General features: G+C 35.1%; 1 protein-coding gene across 5 annotated transcripts in view; it reads right to left on the reverse strand.

The window, feature by feature from the left end:
- Positions 1-25810, reverse strand: part of NBEA (neurobeachin) — a 516384-nt gene that overhangs the window by 191755 nt on the left and 298819 nt on the right. For all 5 annotated transcript variants that reach the window (XM_076364262.1, XM_076364263.1, XM_076364261.1 and 2 more), the window contains one exon: positions 4402-4526. In XM_076364262.1, the coding sequence (XP_076220377.1) occupies positions 4402-4526 (125 nt within the window). The remainder of the gene's footprint in view (positions 1-4401; positions 4527-25810) is intronic.

Below are 25810 nucleotides of genomic sequence, written 5' to 3' on the forward strand. Positions count from 1 at the left end.
TCTGTCATGATAATCGGCTTAACAGGCCAAATATTCTTGAGCACAGACACTAGAAATATTTGACCAGCTTACATATATATGTTTAGAACATGGGCACGGAGTTATTCATGTCTGTTTCCTCCAGTGCAAATTAGAAAATGTGGCCTTTCTTGGACCCCCTCTATATGCAAATGGTTTGTGGACCACAATCTTTAAAGATTGAAGGACCAAAGCTTAATAAATTAACTATTTTACTCTTAAGATGACCTTTGTGGAGCAGTATTCTGTCTCACTGGCATGGTGGTACAGTAGTGTCTCATCTATACTAATCTCCAATGACTGTAAACTGTTAAGGTGATTAACTGGAAGAGACAGTTCTTTCACCACATGTACAGAATCACTGTGAATTGGGTCACATCTGCATATGTTATGCATTTATTGGTAGTAAAATTTGGGGAAGAGAAGTAGAGTTTATAATCTTTTATACAATTTTTTTTTTCCTTTCTTGTCAGTCTACAATTTAATCAATTACATCGATTACTCCATCTAAACTTAAAATAAGAACTGTTTAAAATCCATCAACACTATAAAATTAAAACTCTACTAAAAGTTTCCAGGTAGTTCAAAATCCCATTACAGCTTGCACTTTGATACTGCAGTAAGTAGTATCCCTTCAGCTTCACAAAAGGGAGAAAGGAATCTATATTTCTATTCAAGTAAGAATTTAGCTAAAACAAAAGGGCACAGCAGATACAATGCTGAAATAATTATGCTTGAATTTTAAATCCAGATATGAAAGTCGTTTTAACAGATTACAAACAAATCCAATGCCTAATATCAAAAACTTAGAAATGGAGGAGACTAATCCAAAGGGAAAAATTCTTTAGTCCATCTCTTGTAAATGCTGCTATGACTCCAACATACCTACAGTCTAAAAGGACAGCTAAGTATATACCCATAGCAATAAGCTATAATTTTCACACAGCTGTATATAGCCATAGAAATATGTTATAATTTCTCATTGCAATATTTTTTACTTGCCAGGTACTTTGAACATATATATATACGCACACACATATATGCACACACACATACTTATATGTATGCATATTATATTTTATCAAAACCAGACATCTGAACATGCATACAATGGCTGACTAACAGAATGTAGTTAAACAGAAGCTTCACCCACTTGCCTTGTAGCAGAAATTTTTTGAGAGAATACTATTTCCCAGTAGTAGATAATATATAATGTTTCCTACAGGAAGAAGTCACTTATCAGCTAAAATTAACACTTTTTTTTTAGCTCTTCAAGGTAGGATTTAACATTTGTTGTTACTTCTCTAAAACAAACATATAGATCATAGACATAGTTTTAATTTCCAAGACTCTTCTATTCCTTGATGACTGCAAGTATTATATAATTACAGTAACCATACATCCAACATCAACTCTGATTTAATACTAGAGTAGCTGTAGAGCACTTTTTTATTTATCAAGGTCATATCTTGATGGCTGCACAAGTTTAGATAAATCAGGTGTTAAGCAGGCACATCTCCAAGGAATCTGGAAATTCTCTCATCTGCAATCCTCAGCATGTCTTATTATTTACTGCCAAAGAAATGACTGATTAATTTTGTCATCTTTGCTCTGTGATTTTTGCTCAGCTGAAACTGCCTGCCCTCTTCTGCAATGCCTGATCAGACCTATTTAAGTTGATGCCTTTGATCGCAGACACTGAGGAGCTTGCTGACTTAGGCATTGACTAAACATTCCTCTACTGCAATATTTATGCACAAAATCCTAAATGATAACTGACAGTCAATGCAGATAACAAAAACTTGTAAGATGTTTCCACTATTTTACTGATGCTCAAAATAGCTTTACTTGTGATAGAGGTATCAGTCAAGATGAAAAATTGCTATTAATATAACAAAAGCCCAACAAATTTTGCTATGATGAATAGTTTACTTCTCACAAACAAAGTATCTGAGGTCAGGAAAAAAATCTGTTACTGGAAAACTATGCAGTATGATTTTTTTAAAATGCTTTAAATTCTTTCTGTAGTGTGATATCATGCTTAGTTTTGGAAGCTAGGAGCATTTTACTACCAAACTGTTCCAAACAAAATTATCAAAACAAAGCTAATTAAAAAAACAACAATGAAAGTTAGGCCCTATGGAAAAAAATCTGCCTCCAGCTCTTTATTAATCACATTCCAACACCAGAGGCTAAAAGTACATCAAACTGCACCAAATCCTTTTCACATGACAACCTCATAAATTATTCAACTCATTAGTAACACCAAGAGGCATAAAAATAACATCAGTGTTAAGCATGTTTTCTTACAGAGAAAGGTCAGCTAAAAGTTTCAGTATTAAAATCCAAAGGCTTAAGTCTGAAAAGTAAGTACATCTAGATAAAATCCATGAAGTATAACTTTAATGCATGCTGTTTTAAAATTCCATATATTAATTTTAATATATACGTGAAAAGTTAGAATTACTTATTTTAATTCTGCAAACAGGACAACTTCAGTCTATTGTAATTTTTAGGCAACCACTAAATTTGATGCGTACCACCTCTAAACACTCCTGAGCTTTAATTTTCCTGTATGTTGAATACACTAACAGGTGAGTAGCGTGAAATTCTATAGAAATGATCCAATATGAAACTATAACCACTTCAGTTTTTCCTGTTTCTTTCGGTTGCAGCTTTGTCTTGCAGGTTAGCTCTACTACCAGGCAGCTGTCACCTGCACTAAAATACTAGAACACAGAAACTACATAAATGGAGGCAATCTTTGCGACATGCCGAAACTGTTTAAGTGCAACTTGTATTATAGTCCTCATAAAAAAAGCCCAAACCATTTCCAGCATCCTCTGAGTTCAATCTTATCCCAAAGATACAACGCTCTTGCTATAGAGGCATGAAACAAAGTCCATCTAAGTAAATGGAAAGCTCCTGTTATTTTAAAAAGAGGATAATATCAAGGCTTAAAACTTTGTAATAGTTTATAAATCAGGTGTCTTCCTGTTTTAATGCTAGTTTAATATCCAAAATTAAAAATATTAATCAATAAGAATATTTTTAAGGGTTCTTATGCCTGTAGAATGCATAAAGCCCGTGGTTTTGATGATTATTTGCCTTATAAAAGCAACACAGCAATTAGCAGAGTTTTGCATCTGCCTCTCATAAGATCTCTATTTTGATGTTTTGGAAGAACGTAAAGAAAATAACCCTTTGTCAAATATGCAATGCTATATACTACTGGGGGAAATATCTTCCTTAACCCAACTTATGAAGAGTTTATGACCTGAAGTCCTGCACATGATAGTCTTCACGTTTAAGTAAGTGTTAAATTACACTAGCTAGTATAACTGCACACACAGATATTCATTTATATGTCTAACCTTGTTTGAATCCCAGCTATTTGCCTCAACGACCTGCAAAGTTGGTGAAATGTGTAGGTCACACAGCTTAATATCTATCATATTCAGAACTTCTGGTAACATTAGCCTTTGGTTACATATCAGCTGAAAGGTTCAACTTGCTTTGTGTATAATTACTTCCATTTTTTACTCCTAAATGCTAAAGAATCCCACAATTTTTTTTTCAGTACTACAGATTAAAAAAAAAAAAAAAAAAGGACAGGAAAACATCTTAAAATTCTATCTTTAATATGTTAGAGAGGTACCCCAGCTTAAACCTGAGAAATAAATTTGCTTTAGACTTTCAGAGTACTCAGGTTCAGTCTGCTGTACAGAAGTCAGTAAACATATGAAACTTTTAGATGATATAAGGGAATTTGTAAGCATGTTCCTCCTTCCTCTTTTATACTCCAGCTACCTCTTCTTGAAAATCAAACATCATCTAATCCTTAAGTTCCTAGACTGAAGCTTCTATGTAGCCAGTTCACTATTCAAATCACAAGTATCTTTATAATAATTATTTTAAACGAGTTCTTATATATTTTATGATTTGCAGAAAAAAATACTTTTGGCTGAGATTACACATGCGAGGATAAAACTTCTGATATTTTTAAAAAACAGTTAATTCCTCATTCACGAAAGGTCTCCAATGGAACTATTACGACACATTAATTTGATGGCCTAACAGTTTCATTCTGTCAGTCCGGAGAGACAAGTTCAGTTACTTTTACCAGTGTCTCAAAATTAGCATCTGGGAATGCTAGAGAGGTATAATGCGAATCCCCTTGGGGATCACAGAATTTAACAGCCCACAAGATCAAGTCTTCTGGTTCATTAAAGTGTAAGAATTGAAAGAATTCCTTTTCTAAGAATATGTTGTCCTAGGAATTCTCAGCACTGTTCTTAGAAAAGAAGGGACACTATTCTCAGGGATTCATGGACATCAAGAATACCTCATAAGCTATATTTTTAAGCAGGAGTTAGTACTGACCATATTCCACAGCAGCTTTTAGGAGAGCATCAGAATGAGTAGACCCAAAAGCATTGCGAACAAATCGCCTCCGCCGGCGCAAATCGTCTTCCCAGTAATCCAAGCGCCAGAAGTCATGCAGTTGGCTATGAAATAGAGAACACACACATCAGCACCTACCACAGCTTGAACTGTATTTACATACATTTCACTGCTGCTTTTCTATTTCAGGAATACAATCTTGTAAAAACATATATTACTAAAACTTACAATATTCTAACGTTTCTTTACATGCATTTATATATTATAAACCTCAGCACTGCCTGTCTCAAAATGTTCTGCCTGCTGCTAAAAACATTAATCACACTGAGCCCATTAACAAATGCAGCATCAAATTACAAGTATTAATGGTATAGCTTGCTTTCTTTTACAGTGTTTTTAACAAGGCTTGTAAATCATAGAATGGACCTCAGTGCAAATAGTTTGCAATTTAATGACTATGGTCCCTTAGCAGACTGAACTTAGAAGTATAAAATATTGCCCACTTGAATTTTGTGGAACTATGATTAAACTAATGTGCTGAAATATTCATTGAAATAATTTCCTACTGCCTCTAGCAACCTGAGAAAATTGCAATTTTATTCATTATTAATAACACTGAATTAGAGCAGCAAAAAAATTCCACCATGTGGTAATTGTCTTGGTAAATTATTATTCCAGCACTAACAGAGTACTAGGATGATTTTATAGCTTCCAGCTGATACAAGCCATTAACAACCATGGCCATCTTTGCGTTACATTGCCTTTTTACATTCAAAAGCAATATTAAAGTTCTGTAGAACGATATAAGCTATTGTTAATCTATATTCAAGTCAAAACACACACATATATAATCATCTGGTATTCAACTTCAGTTCTAAAGAAATGACCAGCTCCACTTTCAGACAACTTCTTGATCTTATCAACACAAACATCTCCCACATCAATTTTATAAGTATGCTGTGGGATATTTGGGTAAAGCTGTATTTTAAGTCAACATTTTAAAAACTTTTTGGATCACTATCAAATACCCAAAATGTTTGTGGATGCATCCTTATTATCAAACTCGTAATTGAACACACTATACACTTAAAATGACTCTGCAGCTCATAACCTTGCAGACCATGACTAGGGAGCCACTGCTTTAGACCAGTCATTTTCAATCTATCTGCAGAACCCTGGAGGTGCGTGGACAAAAGGCAGATGAAGAAAAAAAAAAAAATAGTTTTCAAGTCACGGGTATGGGCTACATCTCTGCTGGATTTTTCTAGGTGTTAGTTCAGCCACTGTTTTCTATATTGCCTTCACTTTGAGAAGCTATGCGCTGGTAGCCATTTCCAGAGGAAATGTAGAAATATGCTAATGTAGAACAGACCTTTTCATTTTTACAGTCCACTTAACTACTTTTTTCATGCTTGCATGAGTTCTTGTCCAACTTTACTAACTGCTGTCATGAGACCTGGATCAGTTCTGGAGGGCAGAGCACCAAGGGGAGTGGATGTAGCAGCATACCTTCTAGCCACTTACAAATTTTCAGAATCAGCACACCATCATTTTTAGTCAATGTATTTTTTTCGCATTCTGAATAAAATTTTCACTCTGTGCTTGAGTCTGCATGAAGGTCCTCATTGCTGCCTTGCAGAACAGGCATTTTACTTATCTACAAGCAGTGAGAAGGCAACTTCAGGAGTTCAGTGGGAGCTGCTTCCTCACCTAGAGCAGTTCAGAGCATCTTGCGTAAATGTGAGGCAGTGACTCTGAGCTCCCACAGTGGAAAGATGCAGTGTTAATGGCCTGGCCTGCATGCTATGAGACAGAAATATCTTGCTATTCTTGAGTGCCAATTATCTTTTGTTAAGTAAAATAGCTTACTTTGGTTTTGTACTATGATACAGTTTTTGCTTACAGATGTTGCGTTAGCTTGAAGTATCAGTCCATCATTTCTCCTCCTACACTGAGCACTGAATAATTTTATTGCGACTGCTAAATCCCCCTGACCCTTATGGGATATGAATGCAAAAATGGGCAGACGACTGCCCCATGGTTTTAAAGGCAAAGCTTAGAGACTCCTTGCGCATTCCTAGTCTATGTTTTAAACTGATGATATCAAAGATAATCCTAAAGGCTTTTTATCATAGTGATTTTTTTGAAAAGAAAGAAACTTTCCCTTTTTACTTCCATCTAAAAGACACGATGAAACAGGAGTAAAGATATTAATGAAAACTCTTTTAAACACAAGAGTTCTCTGAAATGGCATTTGTCTCCACAATAATAATAAAAAAGACTGTTAGGTGAATAAGAATGATACAACTATGTAAGAATTAAAAACTTTTTATGAAATTAAGAAATATTCAAAGACTAAAAAAATTATATTTTTAATTTGTTCTGTGTTTAATCTGGTAACCCATTAATTTCATTAATCAGTCTGAAGAATACTGTATATTCTCAGCTGAAAATAAAAGAGATTTTAAAGTCACTACTTTAATGAAGTGCTAATTAAAGAAGTGATGAAATTGTCAAAGGATAAAGTCTTTTTTGGGGTTCCAAAGAAAGGGTTACAAGTTCACCAGGGATTGAAGTCTGAAATACATAATAATGGTGCAAAACAAAAATTTTGAAATAATAGAACAGAAACCTTATTGCTAATCACAAATTATATGTTTTTTTAAAACACAACTGAAGTTTCTTCCCAGAGTTTTCTACAGAAATCTATCCCACAACGATATTATATACTTCTGCATACTGGAAGATGGTATCTGAACCCTAAAGAAAAGGTTTCTGAATCTTAACCAGTTACCCTCAGATTTACCCTTGACTATTTGAGCAACATCTTTAATAAAAAACCAAGACATTTTCTCCTACCCTATTGTTAGCAAGAAAGCAGATGCCTGAAAAGCTGATAGCTGTACTTACAGAAAGTTTTGAATGGTTGAGTTTCATCACTTGCATTATAGACAGATAAATTTGTGGGATTTTCCTAAAAACTTATATTACTACATCTTTGGATTAGATTAAAAATACTAGTAAGTAGAAGACTGTGGCCACAAGCTCCAGCCTAAAACTAAGAATTTAACCTGCTTTAAAAGTCCAGAGCTATGGACTGAATCAGTATTAAGTTGTCTAGCCCCTAGATTACAGTACTTTAGAAATACTTATATTCTAATCCTGTGGATATTATTCAGGCTTTAAAATTTTCAGGAATTTAGGTAGCTGTTAGGTAGCTCTAAATGATGGCTGTAAATCAAGCAGAACTACACTTTCTAACACTGTACTGGGCACAAGTCAGTCCTAGAAGAGAGCGTGTCTGCAAATCGTTTACATTTCTTTCTGCTACAACCCGTTTTTCCTAGAAGCGATTTGACTAAATCAAGTCATTTTAGTAATTTATTTCTGCAACAAGTACAATATTTCAATAAGCTTTATTTTCTTAATAATGTATATTATTAATAATCCTTATTTCCACAGCCAACTAGATTACATGTAATTTCTCATTCCCCCATATCTTATACCAGTTAAGTGACATTTTGAATCAGGCTTGTTTGAATGAAAAAGTGCATATTAAGCGTACTGTAATGAAATTTTTTTTAAGAACTGAAAGTTCATAGCATCGTTCATGAGCTACTCCTACATACTTCAAAAACGAAATGTAGCTGTATAATTTTAACTGAACAGTTATTTAAAAGGCACCCTAAAACACACGACCCAAAGAAGTCTGTACCATGAGTTTAACTGTCAAGATAATTTCCTTACAAACTGTAATATAATCCAATATAAACCTTTATCATCCTTATCATAATGAGGACTGGTATGAAACTAGTGATACTACAAGGTTACGGACAATGAAAAATTTTATTTGGAGTGGTGTGCATGTTGTGAACTTAATCCCAAATTTCAGATGTGCAGTATCTCATATAGTTAATACAGACACAGAATGTACATGTTTTAATGGAACAAATTCTATTTCACTGTCATCACTGGTGCCTGTGTAGCAGCTCACTGTGTACATTCTCCTACATTAAACAGTATTTTATCTTATTAAAGGCCAGCATGGGATGGAAAGGCAAAGTGGTTTTATGCTACCCCATACAGCCGAAGTGGACTTTGATAAGTTAGAGCAAACAGCTTTGAAGTCTCCCAAGGGTAGGTTGCTCTAAAACTCAGAACTGCCCAGAATTCTGTAAAATACTCTTTGCTACCATACCACACACACCTTTCGTGTATTTGGGGTCAAAAATTATTGAGATGGACTAAAGTATTTCAGGTAGCCCAATCTATTACCTTCTTGGAGGAGAAATTGTGTAGCTCTCTGACACCAAAACAATTTAGACTAATATCAAGCCAGCCTGAACAGCAAAGTCCTCCCCGCCTTTTCACAACATCTCCATAGCTCAGACTTTTCAAAGACAACTTTTGAAAAGATTTTCTATTAACTCCTTCAGCCACAGCTCCGAAGAAGCGTATGGGAAGGTTTTTTTCTTTTACATATGAATATTAGCTGTCCTAAACAGCAAGCCTTTGTCCACCCTGTGGGCAGTGAGCATCCATGACAGCAGCTCCATGGCGGTGAAACCCAGTCCCTGTTCACGTACAAATGCAGTTTGCTGTATGTCACCTACAGCTACAGCAACTAGAGGCAAATACAAACAGTAGAGAGTAGCGGTGCACATGTCCATAAAAGATCCTCAGACTGCAGCCCAAAGGATGGGCTGCCAGATGGAAGAGATTAAGTTCGAATATGTTAATGAAAGAGGAACAAGCCTGCAGGCATGGGGGAAGGGGAAAAAGTTGTTTGGAAAAAGAAGTGGGTCACAGAACTGGAAGGATGTCAGAGAATCCATAATCTTTGTAATACTGGGAAACTGCTTAGAAAAGGCAAGGAATTGATGATCTATAATTTCAAGAATTAGTTCTGGTTGGTTTTCTGTAACATTTCAAAAAAGGAAAAACAATTCCTTTTCACAATGTGGAATTATGACTGTTTTGAGAAATGAGAAAAAAATGTATATTGGAAAAGTATAAAGCATTTCCCTAAGGTAAAATGAAGAACAGAAAATTTGTTACATTAAAAAAAAGGTAAGTAAAAGAAAACTTTAAATACAAAAAGTACAAATTATTACTTATGCAATATTTGTTACAGTTAAAAAGTACAAGCCAAAATATAAACCTATATATAGGTTATATTAGGCCAGAAGATCTAAGTAGAAAAGTCTTCTGTAACAGTGAAAGAGCAAATACTGTCCAGAAGTGGTACAGCAACAGATACAATAATTGTATTAGAGTGAAGGTTTTTCTGACTGTACTTGAAACAGAAACAGTGACTGCTGGTTTTATCAAGATGGTGAGACAGGTATTTAAAAATCACACCCCACATTATAATGGTTAAAAGAAAATAAAGCCTTGTTGTACATGAACAGAAACAAATATCAGAAGCCTTAATTAACATAACTAGTATAGTTACTCTACACAAAGAAGATTTTTTTAGTTAGAAAAATCACAAAGCTCCATTATGTTTTTCCAAAGAGCATGTTAGAGAATCCCAGAAATAAAACTAGAAATAATGAAAACTAAGAATACTACTAAACAAGTAATACCAATAATACTGAAAACCGGAAATACCAAAACAGGGAATAAAGAGGTCAATGAACCAGAGAAGCATCTAATGCAATGAAAATTGAAAAAGATGATAAAAATATTATAAATAGGAGTTTAAAAAATCTTTAAGCATTCTTATAAACAGCAATATTTTTTGTTCTCTTAAGTACACATGTATAAGAAATATTATTGTTAAACATCAGGATTATATTTGGCAGAGTTTCAGGGTAGAAGGGAAAGTCTCAGATAAAGAGCTTACCATTTAAATAGAAGGATGCTAAATACTCAGGGAAATTTAGGTAAAATTTAATCTTTTAAAAGTTTTTTATGAAAATGATGTTGAGTGACTCAATTCTTGCGTGAGAAGTTTCATACTGCAATTTTTGAAAGAAGCTGGGCAGATGCATCCTAGGGAAGTCATGTGGATGATGTATGGATTGCTGGAAGCAGGGCTACAAGGCTTAGGATAGGAGTACAATACAATGAAGTTATGTTCACAAACCGGTGAGGTGACATAACAGCAGGAAGACAGGCCATGGAGAAGAACGTAAGAATCTGGTGGAGAGGGCACTGGCAATAAATATTGGAGGATGGTGATGAAGGCGAGGTTGAGGCAGTGGGCAAACAAGGCATGCCTAGGCTGTGGGTTAGGGAGAGCATTTCCTGGGGGATGGCTGGATGGTCAGTGACAGCTAGGTTTTTCTCCACTTTATCTTGTATTTGTAATGAGTGCAGCAAACTAGGATGGGTAGAAATAAGAGAGAAAGCAAAGGAGCTCCCTGCAAATTTGTTTAAGCAGTTAGCGTGCTGGTCACTGACAGCTGGAGGAGGTGGTGTGGAGAGCACAGCAGTCCAGCTAGATGACTTACATCCCAGCAGCATGGCTAGAAGGCATGCCAGCACTGCCGTATTCAGAAGTGTCATGAGACATGAGAGGTATTTTTGTGCCTCCTGTGTAGGGCTGCCAAAATGTGAAAAATTAAAATGAAGAGACATGAGACAGGGATGATTGGTGAAATTTGAGGAGAAATGTAGACACAGTCAGAGCCCTAAAAATGAAAAAGGACTTGATTGATAGAAAAGTCTAGAGTTAGGCAGTGAGGGCTTAAAAAAGAAAAGTAATAGGGTCTAACCAATAGATAATATTAATTGGAATAATTTTACTGGAGCAGGAGTGAAACAGAAGGACAGATTAAAAGGTTTCTTCTGGCAATATTTTCCATGATACTGGGAAATGGGAAACCATAAAGACAACAGATTGGGAGGCAAAGAAATTGAAAAGCATAGATGAAAGGTTTGAAATGTAATTATTGATTGGTGAAGAAAAAGCAACACTGAGCTGGAAAAAATGGAGAACTAGTAAGTTTGTAAGGAAGAGAGATGTGAGAAGAAAATCAATGACTATGGAAACTAGTGGAAGAGAAATAACTGTGAAAGTGGATGGGAAGAGAAAGAAATCCATGTAAATAATTATGGATGGATAAATGGATAAATACTGGGTTATCAAGAATATCTGTTAGATAATCTATAATATTTTGAGACTTGTGAATTTGAGCTACTTTTGTTTAAGGCAGTGAACTCCAGAAATCTGTAAAGTTTAGGGCTGATCTGTGGGCTTCTAGGACTACTTTATGAACAGAAAAAGGGAAAAAATGGTTCATTTTAACACAATTGATAATATATGCAGCACAAGTTACCAGCAGATTACCTACTAGGTGACCCAGAGGTTTCCCTGTGGAGACTGCAGAATGGTAAAAGTTTTTAAAATAGGAAAGAAAAAGTTTTGAAGTTGTTTACACTTGTGAAGGATTAATGCAATTCATAAACCTGCAAACTTTTATAGAGATTGGTATTTGTGTGTTGTAGCTTTGCAAGGTTTGGGTGGAGGAGAAAGGTTTTCATGTGGACTTTGAAAAAATGGTGAAATAGAGCATGGAGGAACTCGGAGGAACTCAAAGTAACAGAAAATACTACCACTGATCATCAGAACAGGAGCAGAGGAGTCACCTTTGAAAAGCAAAAAGAAAACTGCCAACAGTTTCTCTCCTATTATCATGTTACTAATGGTCTTGCATTAATAATGAAGGACAAAGCTGAGAGGAACAGAGTTGGCTACAAATTAAAAGAGAGCAAAAACTATCAGAAGACGACTAATGATTAAAGATCTACCAAATTCCTTGAGAAGAATTTTCTAAGAATTGTTTTAAAGTGTAGCATCCTTGTCAGAAAAAAGGGGGGTGATTTATGTGGCTTTTATTCTCTTCTTAAGGCACTGGAAAAAGGTATATATAATACACACTTTTAAGGGAACCCTCCAACTCCCGAAACTTTTATGACTTAATTTCAGAAAAAAAATTGAGGACACTGAAGTTCAAAAGATGAAAAATAGAAAGGGGAAGCTGAAAACAGAAATGTCTCCAGATGTATTAATCTTCAGTTAGATGAGACATCAGAAAGGAGAGTAGTGCCAGTAGATGTGAAAGGGAGGCTGTGGCCATAGAAATGTTCCTTTTAGCTATGACAGTACCTGAGACACAAACTTCTAAGGCAGTTAATTGCCAGATTATATTGTACGATCTGATAACTTGCTTCTGAACATCAGGAAAACTTATATAAAATGCAGACAATTTGTAAAGGGATTGGGGATTTTAGTATATTACATAGAGTCTGAACGAACAAACCGGTAATGAACACACACACAAAGAAGGACTAACAATTATCCTGATTGTCTAGATTTTTTATAAAGCTTAGATCCCATAATGAGATGTTCATTCTGGAATGCCTGCTATATTATGAAACAGTAGTAAACTTATACCAAGAAACAGTAGTTTTAGGGAAATAAGACTAACCATGCATAAAGCTACGCGAGAAAAAAAACAACAAAAAAAGTAACATACCTCTTAAAACATTAGCAATGGAAATGACAATAACTCAAATGTCTACAAAGTAAAACTAAAGGTAAGTAGAATTTTTTAAATTATCAAATTGATTTAACATAAAACATTAAATTTAATGTGAGATAACTTTGGCAAATCTATCCAAATACTAATGTGCAATAGTAGAACACTACATGTAGTACAGCTAAATGAAATAATACGATTTCCTGAAGTTTTATACTGTTTTAGTTAATCCAATGACATTGAATGAACAACTGAGGCAACATAAAAAGTGGGTACAAAAATTGTCAGCGTTTGACTCACCAGAATGACAATGGTTTTTTTAGTAACAAAATATCAATAACAACAGAATGAAAGTGCACCAAATTCTAGAATAATAAATTGTATCTCTAGAAACACTAAAATGCAATAAATTTTAAGGTTACTAAAATTAAGACATATAGCAATACTATCTTTGAAGAAAAAGAAAAGAAAGTGGTTGGAACAATACTCTGTGGTTTAACTCAGATCTCTAGTTTGGAACCTTTCTTCTATTTCAGAATGTGTCATCATCACTCCAAACAAAGAAGAAACAAAACCCCCAGAACACCTTTTAAAAGTTTCAAATAAATGAAAATTTGGGTAAAATTCACTTTTGGAAAATGTCTTGAAAGAATATACAGTATTTTAGGACATATTTATTTTTAATGCATTTTTTATGTCATGTCATGCCATCTCAGCACAGTGGCATACTTAGTAAGATTTCATAAGTACTACCATGATGCCACAGTATAACAAACTCCAAGATGGAATGAATGGTGTATTGACGTTGCCTCTCTCTTTCTTAACTGACTGCAGAGACAGACAGAATGGCTTAGACTAGAAGCATAATTGTAGATGGCTAAAATTAAGTAAAATGTATTCCATCCTAAGTGTGCAGCTTTTCTTATTCAAAATGTAGAAATATCTCAGTTTCACTGACACAAAAATTGAACTATCTAGCAAATGATCTTCCAATTTAAAGAAAAAAAACTATTTATTTTACATTTTGACTACTAAATTTGTTATATCATCACATCAGAAATAGGTACCATGATATCAGCTTATGCACTCCTGCTGTGAAGAAGTACAACATGAAGATAAAATAAGATTTCAAAATGAAAAATTTTGAAGGCTTTGAATAATTTAAAAAAATGAAAGGGAAAATATCAGGAATTTTCATAGCAACTTATACCATCACAATTTTTCACCAAAAGATTTAACCAAAATGCTGTTTTCTGATTTAAAAGAGTTTTAAATAAAAATTTTGATTCAACTCTTCTTTTGTTTGTACAAGTATACCACCTGCTGGTAGCAATATTATTTTGCTTTAGCACCTTGTGTGTCAAATTAAAAGAAGAATAAAAGTGGGTGCCCTCTGAACACAACAAACAGGAATCCTCATGAAATAGTACAACTTTTTGGCAAAATCATCTGGAAAGTATTTTGCCATTTTACAGTTATAATTCAAAAGTAATCAGACAAACATCTCAGAAAATAATTTGTTTATCTTAATTTTAACAAAGTAAAATGCTGATTTAATAGACTAAATGGAAAATGGTTTAGGACAACTATTAATTTTGCCATAAAGATGCTGGTTTTTGAACAAGGTTAACTTTAATAGATAAAGTTCTTATGATACTACCTAAGGTATTTACAGAATTATTAATTTTTTTTTAAATCGAGTATTCAATGTAGTTCAACTCTTGGAGCTTCAAACATTAGATATTCTTCCAGCAACAATTCTGTAGACAACATTTGTCTGACAATACATCTCACTACTTCTGTTCAGTTTTTCAGCCAAGAATATCAAAATGCATTTGAGTCAGAAGCATGGTGACTCAGTTCTGCCTCGGGAAGGTGAATAATTGGTTGCAGAAAAACACATAAACTGGTGTTATGACCAATGGAAAGTAAGAGAACTCTCTCTTGTAGTTATGCTTTGCCTCTAGTATAGCATCTTATTGTCTGTCTCCCTTGCACAGAAATTCATTTAAAAAAACCCAAAACCCAACTCCCCAAAAGACAACCCTTGCCCATCTAAACTGGCTTTTTTTTTTTTTAGTGTTATTTGCTTGGTTCAGGTGTAGTACTGAACAGGGAAGACAGAGAGAACGATTTATTCAAATCTCACAGAGACACCCTCCTCCTTTGCCTTCTGCACGAGTGCTATCTTCTCTACTTATGTAAATGATAGGATACTTTGCTCCTGTGTGAAATGAACACCACTAGTTTCCTTAGGTAGCTTTGCCACCTTTTCTGAAAAGAAAAGAAAAAATCCATTTTCCCTTTGAATTCTGAATGGCAATAATACCCCTGCATTAAGAAACTCAGATAAGCAAAACTGGAGGTTGGGGTCCCTCCTCTGCTTGTTGTAAATGTCACCCCCATACTGTTCACATCAGCACATAGCAGAAGTTCTGAGATTTTGCAGATGTCACGATGAAGCAGGCACCTTTTACAAGAAACACAATTTACTCTGTATTTCAAGATTGTTATCTATCACATTAAATATATACCTAGGGACAACAGGGTCCTAGCTTCTCAAAAAAATCTAGGCTTTTGTGACTTATCTGCAATTCCAGAAGAGTTAAACACTAGCTAAAAGTTAGGGTTACTGTGCTTGAACAACTGAAAAAACAGTCCCAAGTTTTCAAAGTGGGCATCCAAAGTAAGAGAGCTTGTGGAAGCTCTTGAAAACTTTGGTGCCTCATTGGCTTAAAGGTCAAATGCTAAAGGCTCAGACTTGTAAGCAGGGATGACATATGTGACTGCTGATGAGGATGCTGCCCCAACTGTCTGCTCCATTCCCAATGCACAGATTAAGGTATCTGAATTTCTTGTGAAAGAACTACTGAAGAAGCTACCGAGCGTACAAACTGCAGTCCACTTTCAAGGCAAACCAGCAATGACTTCTCAAAAAATCTAGAGCTGTACTTCTAACATAAATAGCAGGGTTGAGGTAGACAGCTAGGACTCGTTATCTCATTAGTTACTCCTGTTTGTAAGTCACGGCTCAAAGGCTATGGTATCCAGGAATAGAAATGTTGTCTCTCAAAACCTTTAATTAGAAGAAAGAAAAAATGTTTTATCTAAATATTTTTAAAGTGTTATTCTAAAACCAAGACACACAGCTTTTTTTTTTTTAATACTATTTCTTAAAAACCCATAATGAATTACTGTTTCAAACCTTTATAAATTATTCAAGCTTCAACTGTTTAAAGACAGCTAACTCATAAACCTGGCATTGACATGAAATAATTAGCTTCCTTGAGGCCTATCAACGAACAGCAACAGTAATCAAAATCTAATAAATAAATAATAAACTTTTACCTAGGCAATTATTTTAATTTCCATCATGCAGAGCTGTTTATTAAAAGGCAAGTCTAATAATACACTATTTTAACAGAATGATTATTTTCGCAAAATGCTGTTTCAAGCTTGGTAATTGGAAATCTTTGAATTCAAAATTTATAGAAGTCTGAAGTTTACACTTTCTGCAAGTTTTTCGGGACAGGTTTCTTTTCGTCCTAAGTATCATCTGGAAGTAGAGCATAAGTTAAGACAAAGCACACATCTAGCTTTAAACATAATATTGTTAAGAATTGAAACAAAGACATGCCGGCCCAATTAGTGGCTATGTCTTGACTGGTGTATAAACAGTTATTCCTATCCACAAATGCAACTTATATTGATGAAATAAACATTTGCCAAGTGGCATAACCATGAGTGCTATAGAATTTTTAATAGAGACCATGTTTACAATACTATCAAATCAAATCAAATCTTAACTTTGAATTTTTTTGTTCCTGGGAATTTTTGGAAGAGCTAAGAAACCAGCTTGGCAAGTAAATCAAAACTGTTCTATTTATACTTTCTGACAGTCAAGAGGTTCTTTAGAAGTATAGAAAGAGTCTTCTATAAAACATCCCAAAATATATCAGCATGACCTAATGATTTATTTTTGGCTCTGCAAAACTCATGGGAGAAAAAGCAGACATGACATTAAAAAAAAAAAGACAACACAATTAAAACTTCCTTGTTCTCTGTCTTGAAAAATATCTCTATTTTTGTGCATTTTGAAAACCAAGCAGCATAGGCTTTAAAGAATTTTTGCATACAAAGTATTTGACAATCCATTATTCTGGATATACTTTTTAATGTTTTCCTTCCTTTTAGCTATTTAATCTGTTAAGCAATTCTGTGTGACAATCATGAGCTACAGCTGATTTCTCCCTTGTCCATAGCACAAATCTGTAACAAGACCATATTTATCTTCTGCATTTTCCATGTACTTTCATAGTTCAGTCGATATAGTATAGTATGATTTCCTATAGGGATATGCTTTACAAATGTAATATAGAATGTAAATTTGGCTGTATGTTCTTACTTAAATGAATACTACAGTTAAAGAAAAATCAGTAGCAGCAGTTTAATAAATTTACACAAACCCCACTGCTTCTCTGTGTAGAATCACCATGAAGAATTATAATCCTCAACCTTGTTAATTAAGCTGATTTCATCCTTTACATGTTCATTACAGGTTTTTTTTTTTAAGACTTTATTGCCATAGTTTGCATGGAAGCTGAGAAATGAGAACAGGAGTTCAAACCCATCTATTATTACACCAGAAAGGAAAGCTTACTGACTGGATCAGTACTGAGGCAGACAATTGATGGGGGAAGGAACCATACATCCGGGAACATAAGGATGTGCTGCTCTCCCTTCAGAACATGGGTAGCCAAATTTCCTGATCCAAGAAACCAAAAATTAAAAACTTCATATGACTGTGAAATACAAGCTATGAGTTGAGAAGAGACAACATTCTAGGAGTAGTTCAAAAGTGGGAGAAAGTGAGACAAAATGGAGCTGGACTCAGTCTGGGTTTGAAGGCAATTTGGCGATGATATTCTTTGGCTTACTTTCTCTGAGCTGTGAATCTGGATCATCCAGAATATTTTCTGCCAAAGCTCCTTGTGACACAGGCCCTGGGAAAGAGTTGCTCTTGAAGTGCTGAAAAGTCACATGTGGCTTAAGAGCCATGGAGCAGGTCATGCCAGCCCCAGAGGTTCTCCAATTTCTAATGACCAACTTGGGGGAAAATATGGTCTGCTCTCTCCCTTCTTCACCAACTTCATTCTTTTGGAACCTCTTGCTTCATTTAGCTGCTCCAGCTCTCCTCCCTGTAGCTCAATAGAAATTATGTTTGAAGATGCTGCGAGGTTGACTATCACCTTATTTTTGGAAGCTGCTTTTTCTACAGGGACCAAATTGCCTATGACATGGTAGAATTGTTTTCCTTTCTTGCAATCTGGGAGGCACAGTTCAATTACCGGGGAGTTAATACTAGCAGTTAACAGTTGTAATTTACTGGAAGATTAAGGTTGTCAAATTATGCCAAATGATAGCTGAGTTGAGTTCCTTTTATCTAACTTAAGATGTCAACATTATTGACATTTAACTAATCAACCCAGGCCCATTTCATACGCAATGGAGACAACTAGTTGCACCTTGGGAAAAGTTGGGTGATAGGAATCCTACTGCTCTTGTCTCAAGTAACAAAGGTCTCAACAGTAGAGAAAGTAAAAAACTGGGGCTCTCACAAAAGAATCTGGCATCTAAGACTTGCGTTGAATTGTCAAGGGAAGGATCAGGTCAGAGAATTCACATGACTGAGTGAAATCCAAGAGGCAGGATAGAAAAAAATGAGAATTATAGGCGATACGGATCCCGTTAAATGAGAGAATTGGAGAAAGTGGTTGATTGACTTGTCCCAGTCTTATATTACTACAAGTAACAGTTACACAGAGGTGTCTTGTCATCACCTGATTGACCTGCTAAAGGGAATCCTGAAATATAAAATAGACAAAACTCACAAACATAATCTCCTCTGTGTAAATAAATAAATAATAATTAAAAAAAAAAAAATCAAAGTTCCTCTTTTAAAGAACAGGCTTATGATTTTATTGCTATAAAACAGCAATGGAGAATCAGAGGGCCAGCATTCAAAATCCCCAGATTCAGACTGTAAATGCCTTACTGGAAGCAAAATTCTTTTGAACTGATACAAAATAATTAACATAAAATTGTATACATCGAGGAAACAAAAACTATCTAAATTCAAGCAATGGAAAAAAAAAAGCTGACACTCTCAAAAATCAGACTATGTTATTAAAGCAATTGAGAAAGCCTAATAGTGAAATACTTAAAAACAGAATACCCTTTATTATGCATAATACAATGTTAAAAAAAATCAACAGCATCATTCTGGAGAGTCTGAATCTGTGGTGTAGTATATACATATTTTTAAAGAAAAAATATAATTTAGGCCCAATTCTAAAAAGAAGTACGAGTTTTTTTAACTATAAGCCTATGAGAAATCCCATTAAAGTCAACATCATATTTAAAATGAGACATGTTTCAGGACATATGTTAGGACATCAAAATTTGAGAAAATGCTTTAAACTACTGGTAGAATATCAATGTATTGTATTTTTTTACACTACAGATCAAACACTGGTAGGCAAAGATATATAGAATTTGGTATTTATTACATACAAATAAGACTTTAGTTGAGGTTATTTTGTTAACTTTTTTCTGCTTTCTAAAACAGCTCTTTTTTCTTTAAGAAGCAAACAACTAAATCAAAAAGCCAAACTAGCGAAAAGCTTCCAACATGCCTAGTAAGAAATGGATTGAATTGACACCAGACTGAAAAGCTGCTAAATTACTCTGAAAGATTATTAATCTTTTATACAGAAAATGAATGTTGATTCTATTCTCATGTCGTGCTTTATAGGACTTTTCATTAAATAAATAACTCTCATACAGTTCTAGAATAGCTTTTGACTAGTATCTCACGCTTTATTTAAGCAACTAAAGCAACATGGGACTAGGGTGGGTGAATATACATGTCAGGTCTGTACTCTGTATTGCTCAACAGCTGCGTTATTTTTTTCCTTAAGTTTAACCGAACTAGCATAAGGCTCCTTGTCCTATCAGCAAAAACCCAAATAGTTCAGTTCTTTCCTCTATAATGTTTTGCTGACAGATATTTATAGATTAAGACCTTCTGTGAGTCTGTCTTTCTCCAAACTATCTAAATTAAGTTGCTTTAGTCATACTCATCATTGACTTGAAGCATCCTTGTCTTTCTGTAGATGTTCTGTAATCTCTGCAGTTAGTGATATGGTTTCAAACTGCACATACAAACCAAGGCACAATATATAACAGTTCTAGTATTGTTTTAATAGCAATATCCTCCCATGGAGTAGTAAAGCTGAATTATGGACCAAGAAGCCAGCTGTTCTTTCTAGTTTAACATTGAATCTGTCAAGTTTCTTCTGTGGTTTTGGGAAATCCCCCCCACACACAAAAATGTGTTCTTGTGCACAGCAAAATTTATCTTATCCCTTGAAAATAAAATGTAATACTTCCATTATTTAGCTGCAGGGAGAGGTTAGGAAAATGACACTGTACCATGATATCTACATACAGTGCTATGAAAATACTCTTACTTTACCCTCCACCAAACTTACAACATTGTGTTAAAAATTAATTCCCGATACCAGCAATATTATCTTCCAAACAGGCAGTATAACTCAACAGATTGATAATGAAAAAACCACCATTAATGACAACTGCAGTGTGTGTATGACTGTAGTGATTTGGTGACCAGTGAGAAGGCAGTATGATTCAGAACTTATTCCCTACCAGTAATAGGATCACTTGCCAAAATTTCTTTACTTGATAGAGAGTCTTGTTGATGCTGTCTGCCTAGCCTTTGGTCAGCAGCAGGACCGTCAGTCCTTGCACAACGAAGACCCCTTTGCTGATAACTCATAAATATCTGTGCAGCCTTCATCACAGCTAACGTGGTAGAAAAGAAACAAACTAAAAATCTCACACTCAGGGAAACACAAAGTTCAGAACTGACTCTCAGTAATACACCCTTCTCAGACACTAATTTGCTAGAGTTTTATCAGTCACCAGTTAATAGTCACAAATGCATAGACTCAGTCATGTCTTCCCTTAGAGCCTACTCTGCCATCATGAAAATGGCTGGAACCGTTCAGAATCTGCCTTTAGAGCAGATAGGTTCACAAGAAACACCAAAAAGTCAAACAGAGTAGAAGGAAAATAAAGGAAACATTATGGAGGACTGTTGGATGAGCTGGTAATAGGTCATTTATAATACTTGGTGTTTTCACTACAAATGTTTATAAAAACTGCTTAGCAAACATCTCCAAAACCTTCATTTGCCTGCAGCAGACCTCTGAAATTAAGCAGGAAGAAAGCAATCAGGTTAGAGCATTGATCTTTTTGATATTAAATGCTTTTCTGGCGTGAGATACAAATTCTTGAAAAAAAAATGTGTTCTACTTCTGTTCCGTAGGACAATGTTGGCAGCATACCAAAATAACAAAATAAAATGAGCATAATACCATCAAAATGCTCCAATGATCCTAGAGCAGCAGTAGACCCAGCACTAGACTATATGGAAACTTCTAGAAAGATGAAGAGGAATCTCTCCCTACTTGGGGAGGTCTCTATTCCCCAGATTACTTTTTTGTCCAAGAGTCACTATATGTCATTCAGTGCTCAAGGTGTATGCACTAGGGGAAGAATCATGGTTGCTCTCTCTAATTTTCAAGTTAAATTTGCAAGCAAAGTATTTTTAATTTGTACATTGCATATCAAAAAACAGAGAAACCACTCTTCAGCACTGTGAAATACACATATGCTCTAACTTCAACAACATTCAAAGGCACCAGAATGCAATTCACTATATAGCATTATGCGTGCAGTCTTCTGGAGATACTCTGAAAGCCTGCAACAGCAAATCAAAATGATTTTTTTCAGGCTTTGTCAATGAAGTGCTTCTCTCTCAAACATAGGCACCAATAATAATTTGTGCCTAGACTGTTACAGCTGATTCTATCTGAAGGTAAATACAATTATACAAGAAAAGCTATGGCAGACATAACATGCTTCCCCCATGAATCACCAAAGTCTTGTGGAATAGAACACTGTCAGCCTTTTCTGATGATGCTATCTCATAAAACATTAATTGGAATGGGGAATGAAAGGACTACAACCATATGGCTCAGGCCCAGGCTCATCTCTTACCACATTGCTCCAATTCAGAATCCGTCTTTACTATTTTTTCCCTTTTGAAAATACTGAGTCAGTGTAGATGTGTGGATTTGGTCAAGGAAGCTTTAGTCATTCCTGGTTAGCTTCCTAATGGCAATAAAGCTACAACCTGGCACATTGCAGATGGGGGAGGGTGGGTGGGAAATGAGAGAGAAGCAAGTACATGTGTATGTCATTCTCTTCTCTCTGGCTATTACACAAAGTAAAATAGCTCCATCTGGAAAGATTAACAGAGACCTACTCCAGAATAACCTACAGCCTGCTGGGGAGCCTTCGGGAAGGCAGACAAGGCCATTTCAGACCTCCCCAGCTAAAGAACAGAGCCATAACTGAGAGGAATATGATAGTGATCTTTAATATTATGAATGGCATCAAGATGGTGAATAGGCAACAAGGACTCACTATTTCTCGTAAGAAAAGACCTAGGGAGAACATACAGTTACTAAGCAACAAGTTCAGATCAAATGAAAGTGCACTGTGTGTGAATTTCTCACAAACATACTCAAGGTGTGGAACTCAATGCTATGCCATATCATGGACAGCAGAAGTTTACATGAGATCTTAAAGGGATTAGACATTTCCTTTCATAGAGGGAAAAAAACCACCAAAAGTTATTAAACTCAAGGATATCACCTCTGGCTCAGGAAGTCCCTGAGCTACAATTTGCTGAAAGCTAGGAGGATATGCTGGGGGAGTATCACGATAAAGTCACCTAGGGAAATACTACGCTCCTCCCTTGGCCTCCTCTGCTGGCAACCAACAGATATCGGAGTAGCAGACTTGTAATCTGATTCTTGTAGTTTGCTGTTGTACCATTTTCCACTGTTATTTTGGGCTGATTCCCCAGTGCCATCAAAATAGCCCCATGTCAACTAAGTTTCAGCCAATTAACTTTCAGGTTAACAGCAGTACTAGGTAATTCATGCCACTGCTCAGCTAACGAGCATAGGACAGTGCGTTCTCAGCAGCAGGACTTAGGCTCTGTAATTCCTCTTTAGAAGAATGTAGATTTGGCTCAAACCTTTGAAGGTGTTCATACAAAGGATAACACATACTTACACGTACTGTAAATTCATTGGTCTTGAAATATAAACTGATTTCTAGTATAAAAAACCCTAAGTTTATAACCTTTTAATTTTTTAAAATGTCATCTAGTACTTACATTCACTGCCAGGTCACAAATAATATTCTGTAATATTTGAATAAGATGATTGATCTATAATCTTAACATTTGTTCTTTTGGAGTAAGTGCAGTAAATACAACTGTAAACTGTTAAGTAGGGAAAATTAATATAAACATGAAAGAAATTCACCAAGCTTCATCAATATTATGGCATTCTGCTAATACAGAAGAGAAATCACCCTAGCTGCACTTCAACTGATGAAATACAGAATTTGCAATTTCTTTTATATATTATTTTTAATCAGCAATACTTTTTTGTTGCCATTTTTTAAAATGGGGATATTAATAAAATCACAAAGCAGCTGTGTAAGACAGTATACATTTTATGATATGTATAGTTTAAGATCATTTATGGAAGGAATGTCTTAAACAACTAAATTGCATAAGGTTAGACTGTGATGAAACTGTTATAAATAAAATCTCCTCAAAACTAAAAAAAGTGAGTGACTTCCTTAGTTTGTAACTGAAAACTGTGAAACTAAAAGAAACGTGAAGTTAAACAAAAGAAAAAAATCAGTATGCTTAGGGCAGCAGTTGATCCATTTAAAAAACACCACTTTATCTGTTCTCTTTTCCTTTGCAAAATCCAATAAACTGCCATTATATTCCTTTTAAATGGTTCCATTACAAGGATTCTATAACAACAGACTAATCTCTTGATAATTATAATAAATGCCTGTAATCAAAGCAGGAACCATTTAAAATAAGGAGAAAGGCTGTTTTCCATCAAACTCATTGTAGTTCCGTGACCTTTGGAGCATTAAGCTACATCATACGCTGCCACCTCTAACTGCAACATAGCTTTCCTACCAATCTTGCTCAAATAAAAATAAAAAGGATGAGAGATCAATGGCAATGTGGATTGACACATGGTAAGAGTTCTTACGTTCCAGCTCTGAGCCTTGTAGAACATAAAAACCTCAATTCGCAAGATTCCAAAGGCTCAAAGCCGGCAGGATTCAGCCAGCAGTTCTTTGACGGGCTTTGATACGTAGTGCTTCCCTTCAGGAGGGAACGGGGGAAGGAGCAGACCGGTATTTTAAAAAGTCGTGCTATGGCAATGTGAGCTGTATATCTCTACTAACGCTTAAGAAAGTATTACTTTTCAGAAAGCCAGGACATTTTATCACAAAATTCGATATTGTATTCACATGAACAAACAATGATTTCCAGAGATCATTTAAGAAACTGAAGGCTGATAAAATTACGGGAAATGACTATATATGATCAGAATGGCTTTCATCTGCATTTTGTTAGACCAGCATTGATTTCACTTTTCAGCTGTGAACAGCAAGAGGCCAGCTGTGGCCAAGGGAGCGAGCAAGCAATGAACCAGGGTCACAATAGGGGCTGAGTTGTCAGAAAATTTAACACTTTTAATGACTAAATCTCGGCAAAAAATCTTCGAGTTACAACCATTCGAAAATTATATCCAGCGGGTCCCACAAACTGTCAGAGAATAGGAGATTTAATTTATGACAAAGTAAAACCTTTGAACTCTAGTTATGTGAATAAACAGCATTATAAGGGGAAAACAAACAAAGCAAGGAAAATATAAAATACATTGCCTTCAAGGCAGAAACAACTACATTTTACTTCGTATTCCCAGATGTGTTAAAGGGAAATTTATGACAGCATACTGAAAAGCAAGATTCCCATTGTGAAACCCTTCACATTTATTTAACTAAGCACAATCATTGAAAATGACCTTTATCCAAACCCTTCACAGCTGTCTTAAAATGATCTAAAACTATTGCCAGATTTTCTTTAACTAACATTACTTAACAAAAAGTCATTACCCCAGGGCCATATTACACTACTGGCAAGTAAACACAAATCCATTTTCAACAACATGCTACGAAGTTTTAATGAAATATTGATAACAAATTGAAAAGTCCCCATTAAAAAGGTGCCAAACAATACAAATCATCATAGTTTTCTGTTCTAGCAATAAATACAATTTCCTTATTTCTGATAACATATTTGTCACCTATTAGACGTATGTGAAAACAGAAAAATGGCTAACACTTAAAAACCCCTTACATTTAAAACTGTTATTAAATGAGGTGTCAAAATTATTATAAACGAAGTTGTTCTAGCAGCATATTGTGAAAAGATACCCTCATCAGTTCCCAAAAGACAGCACATCCAGAGTGTACATTACTCTATAAAATTAAAGGGCTACTGACAATAAATTCATACGGCAGTTTTCATTGCACTACACTAATAATTTACCAGTGCGTTAATAACGTTTGATTCCAAGACTTAAAAAGCAGTGTGTCAAAATGATGAACACCTTAATCTTTCTTCTTTTTCTACATAAACATTAAACATAAAGATTAAAAGATTGTCGCAAGAGCTGGCCTCCTGCGGGTTTAGGTCGACTGACAGGGGTTAGGGGAAAACAAAAATCTTACTTGTGGATTCAGCACAGAACAGTTCAGGTTTTAAAATAATAGTACAGAGGCACAATTAAAGCAGGTGCATACTGTGGGGAGGGGGGAAAGGACTTTATTAAGGGGCTGGTTAGTTCAGTAAATCATGG

The sequence above is a fragment of the Aptenodytes patagonicus genome, chromosome 1 (genome assembly GCF_965638725.1).
Source record: "Aptenodytes patagonicus chromosome 1, bAptPat1.pri.cur, whole genome shotgun sequence".
Lineage (NCBI taxonomy): Eukaryota > Metazoa > Chordata > Aves > Sphenisciformes > Spheniscidae > Aptenodytes > Aptenodytes patagonicus.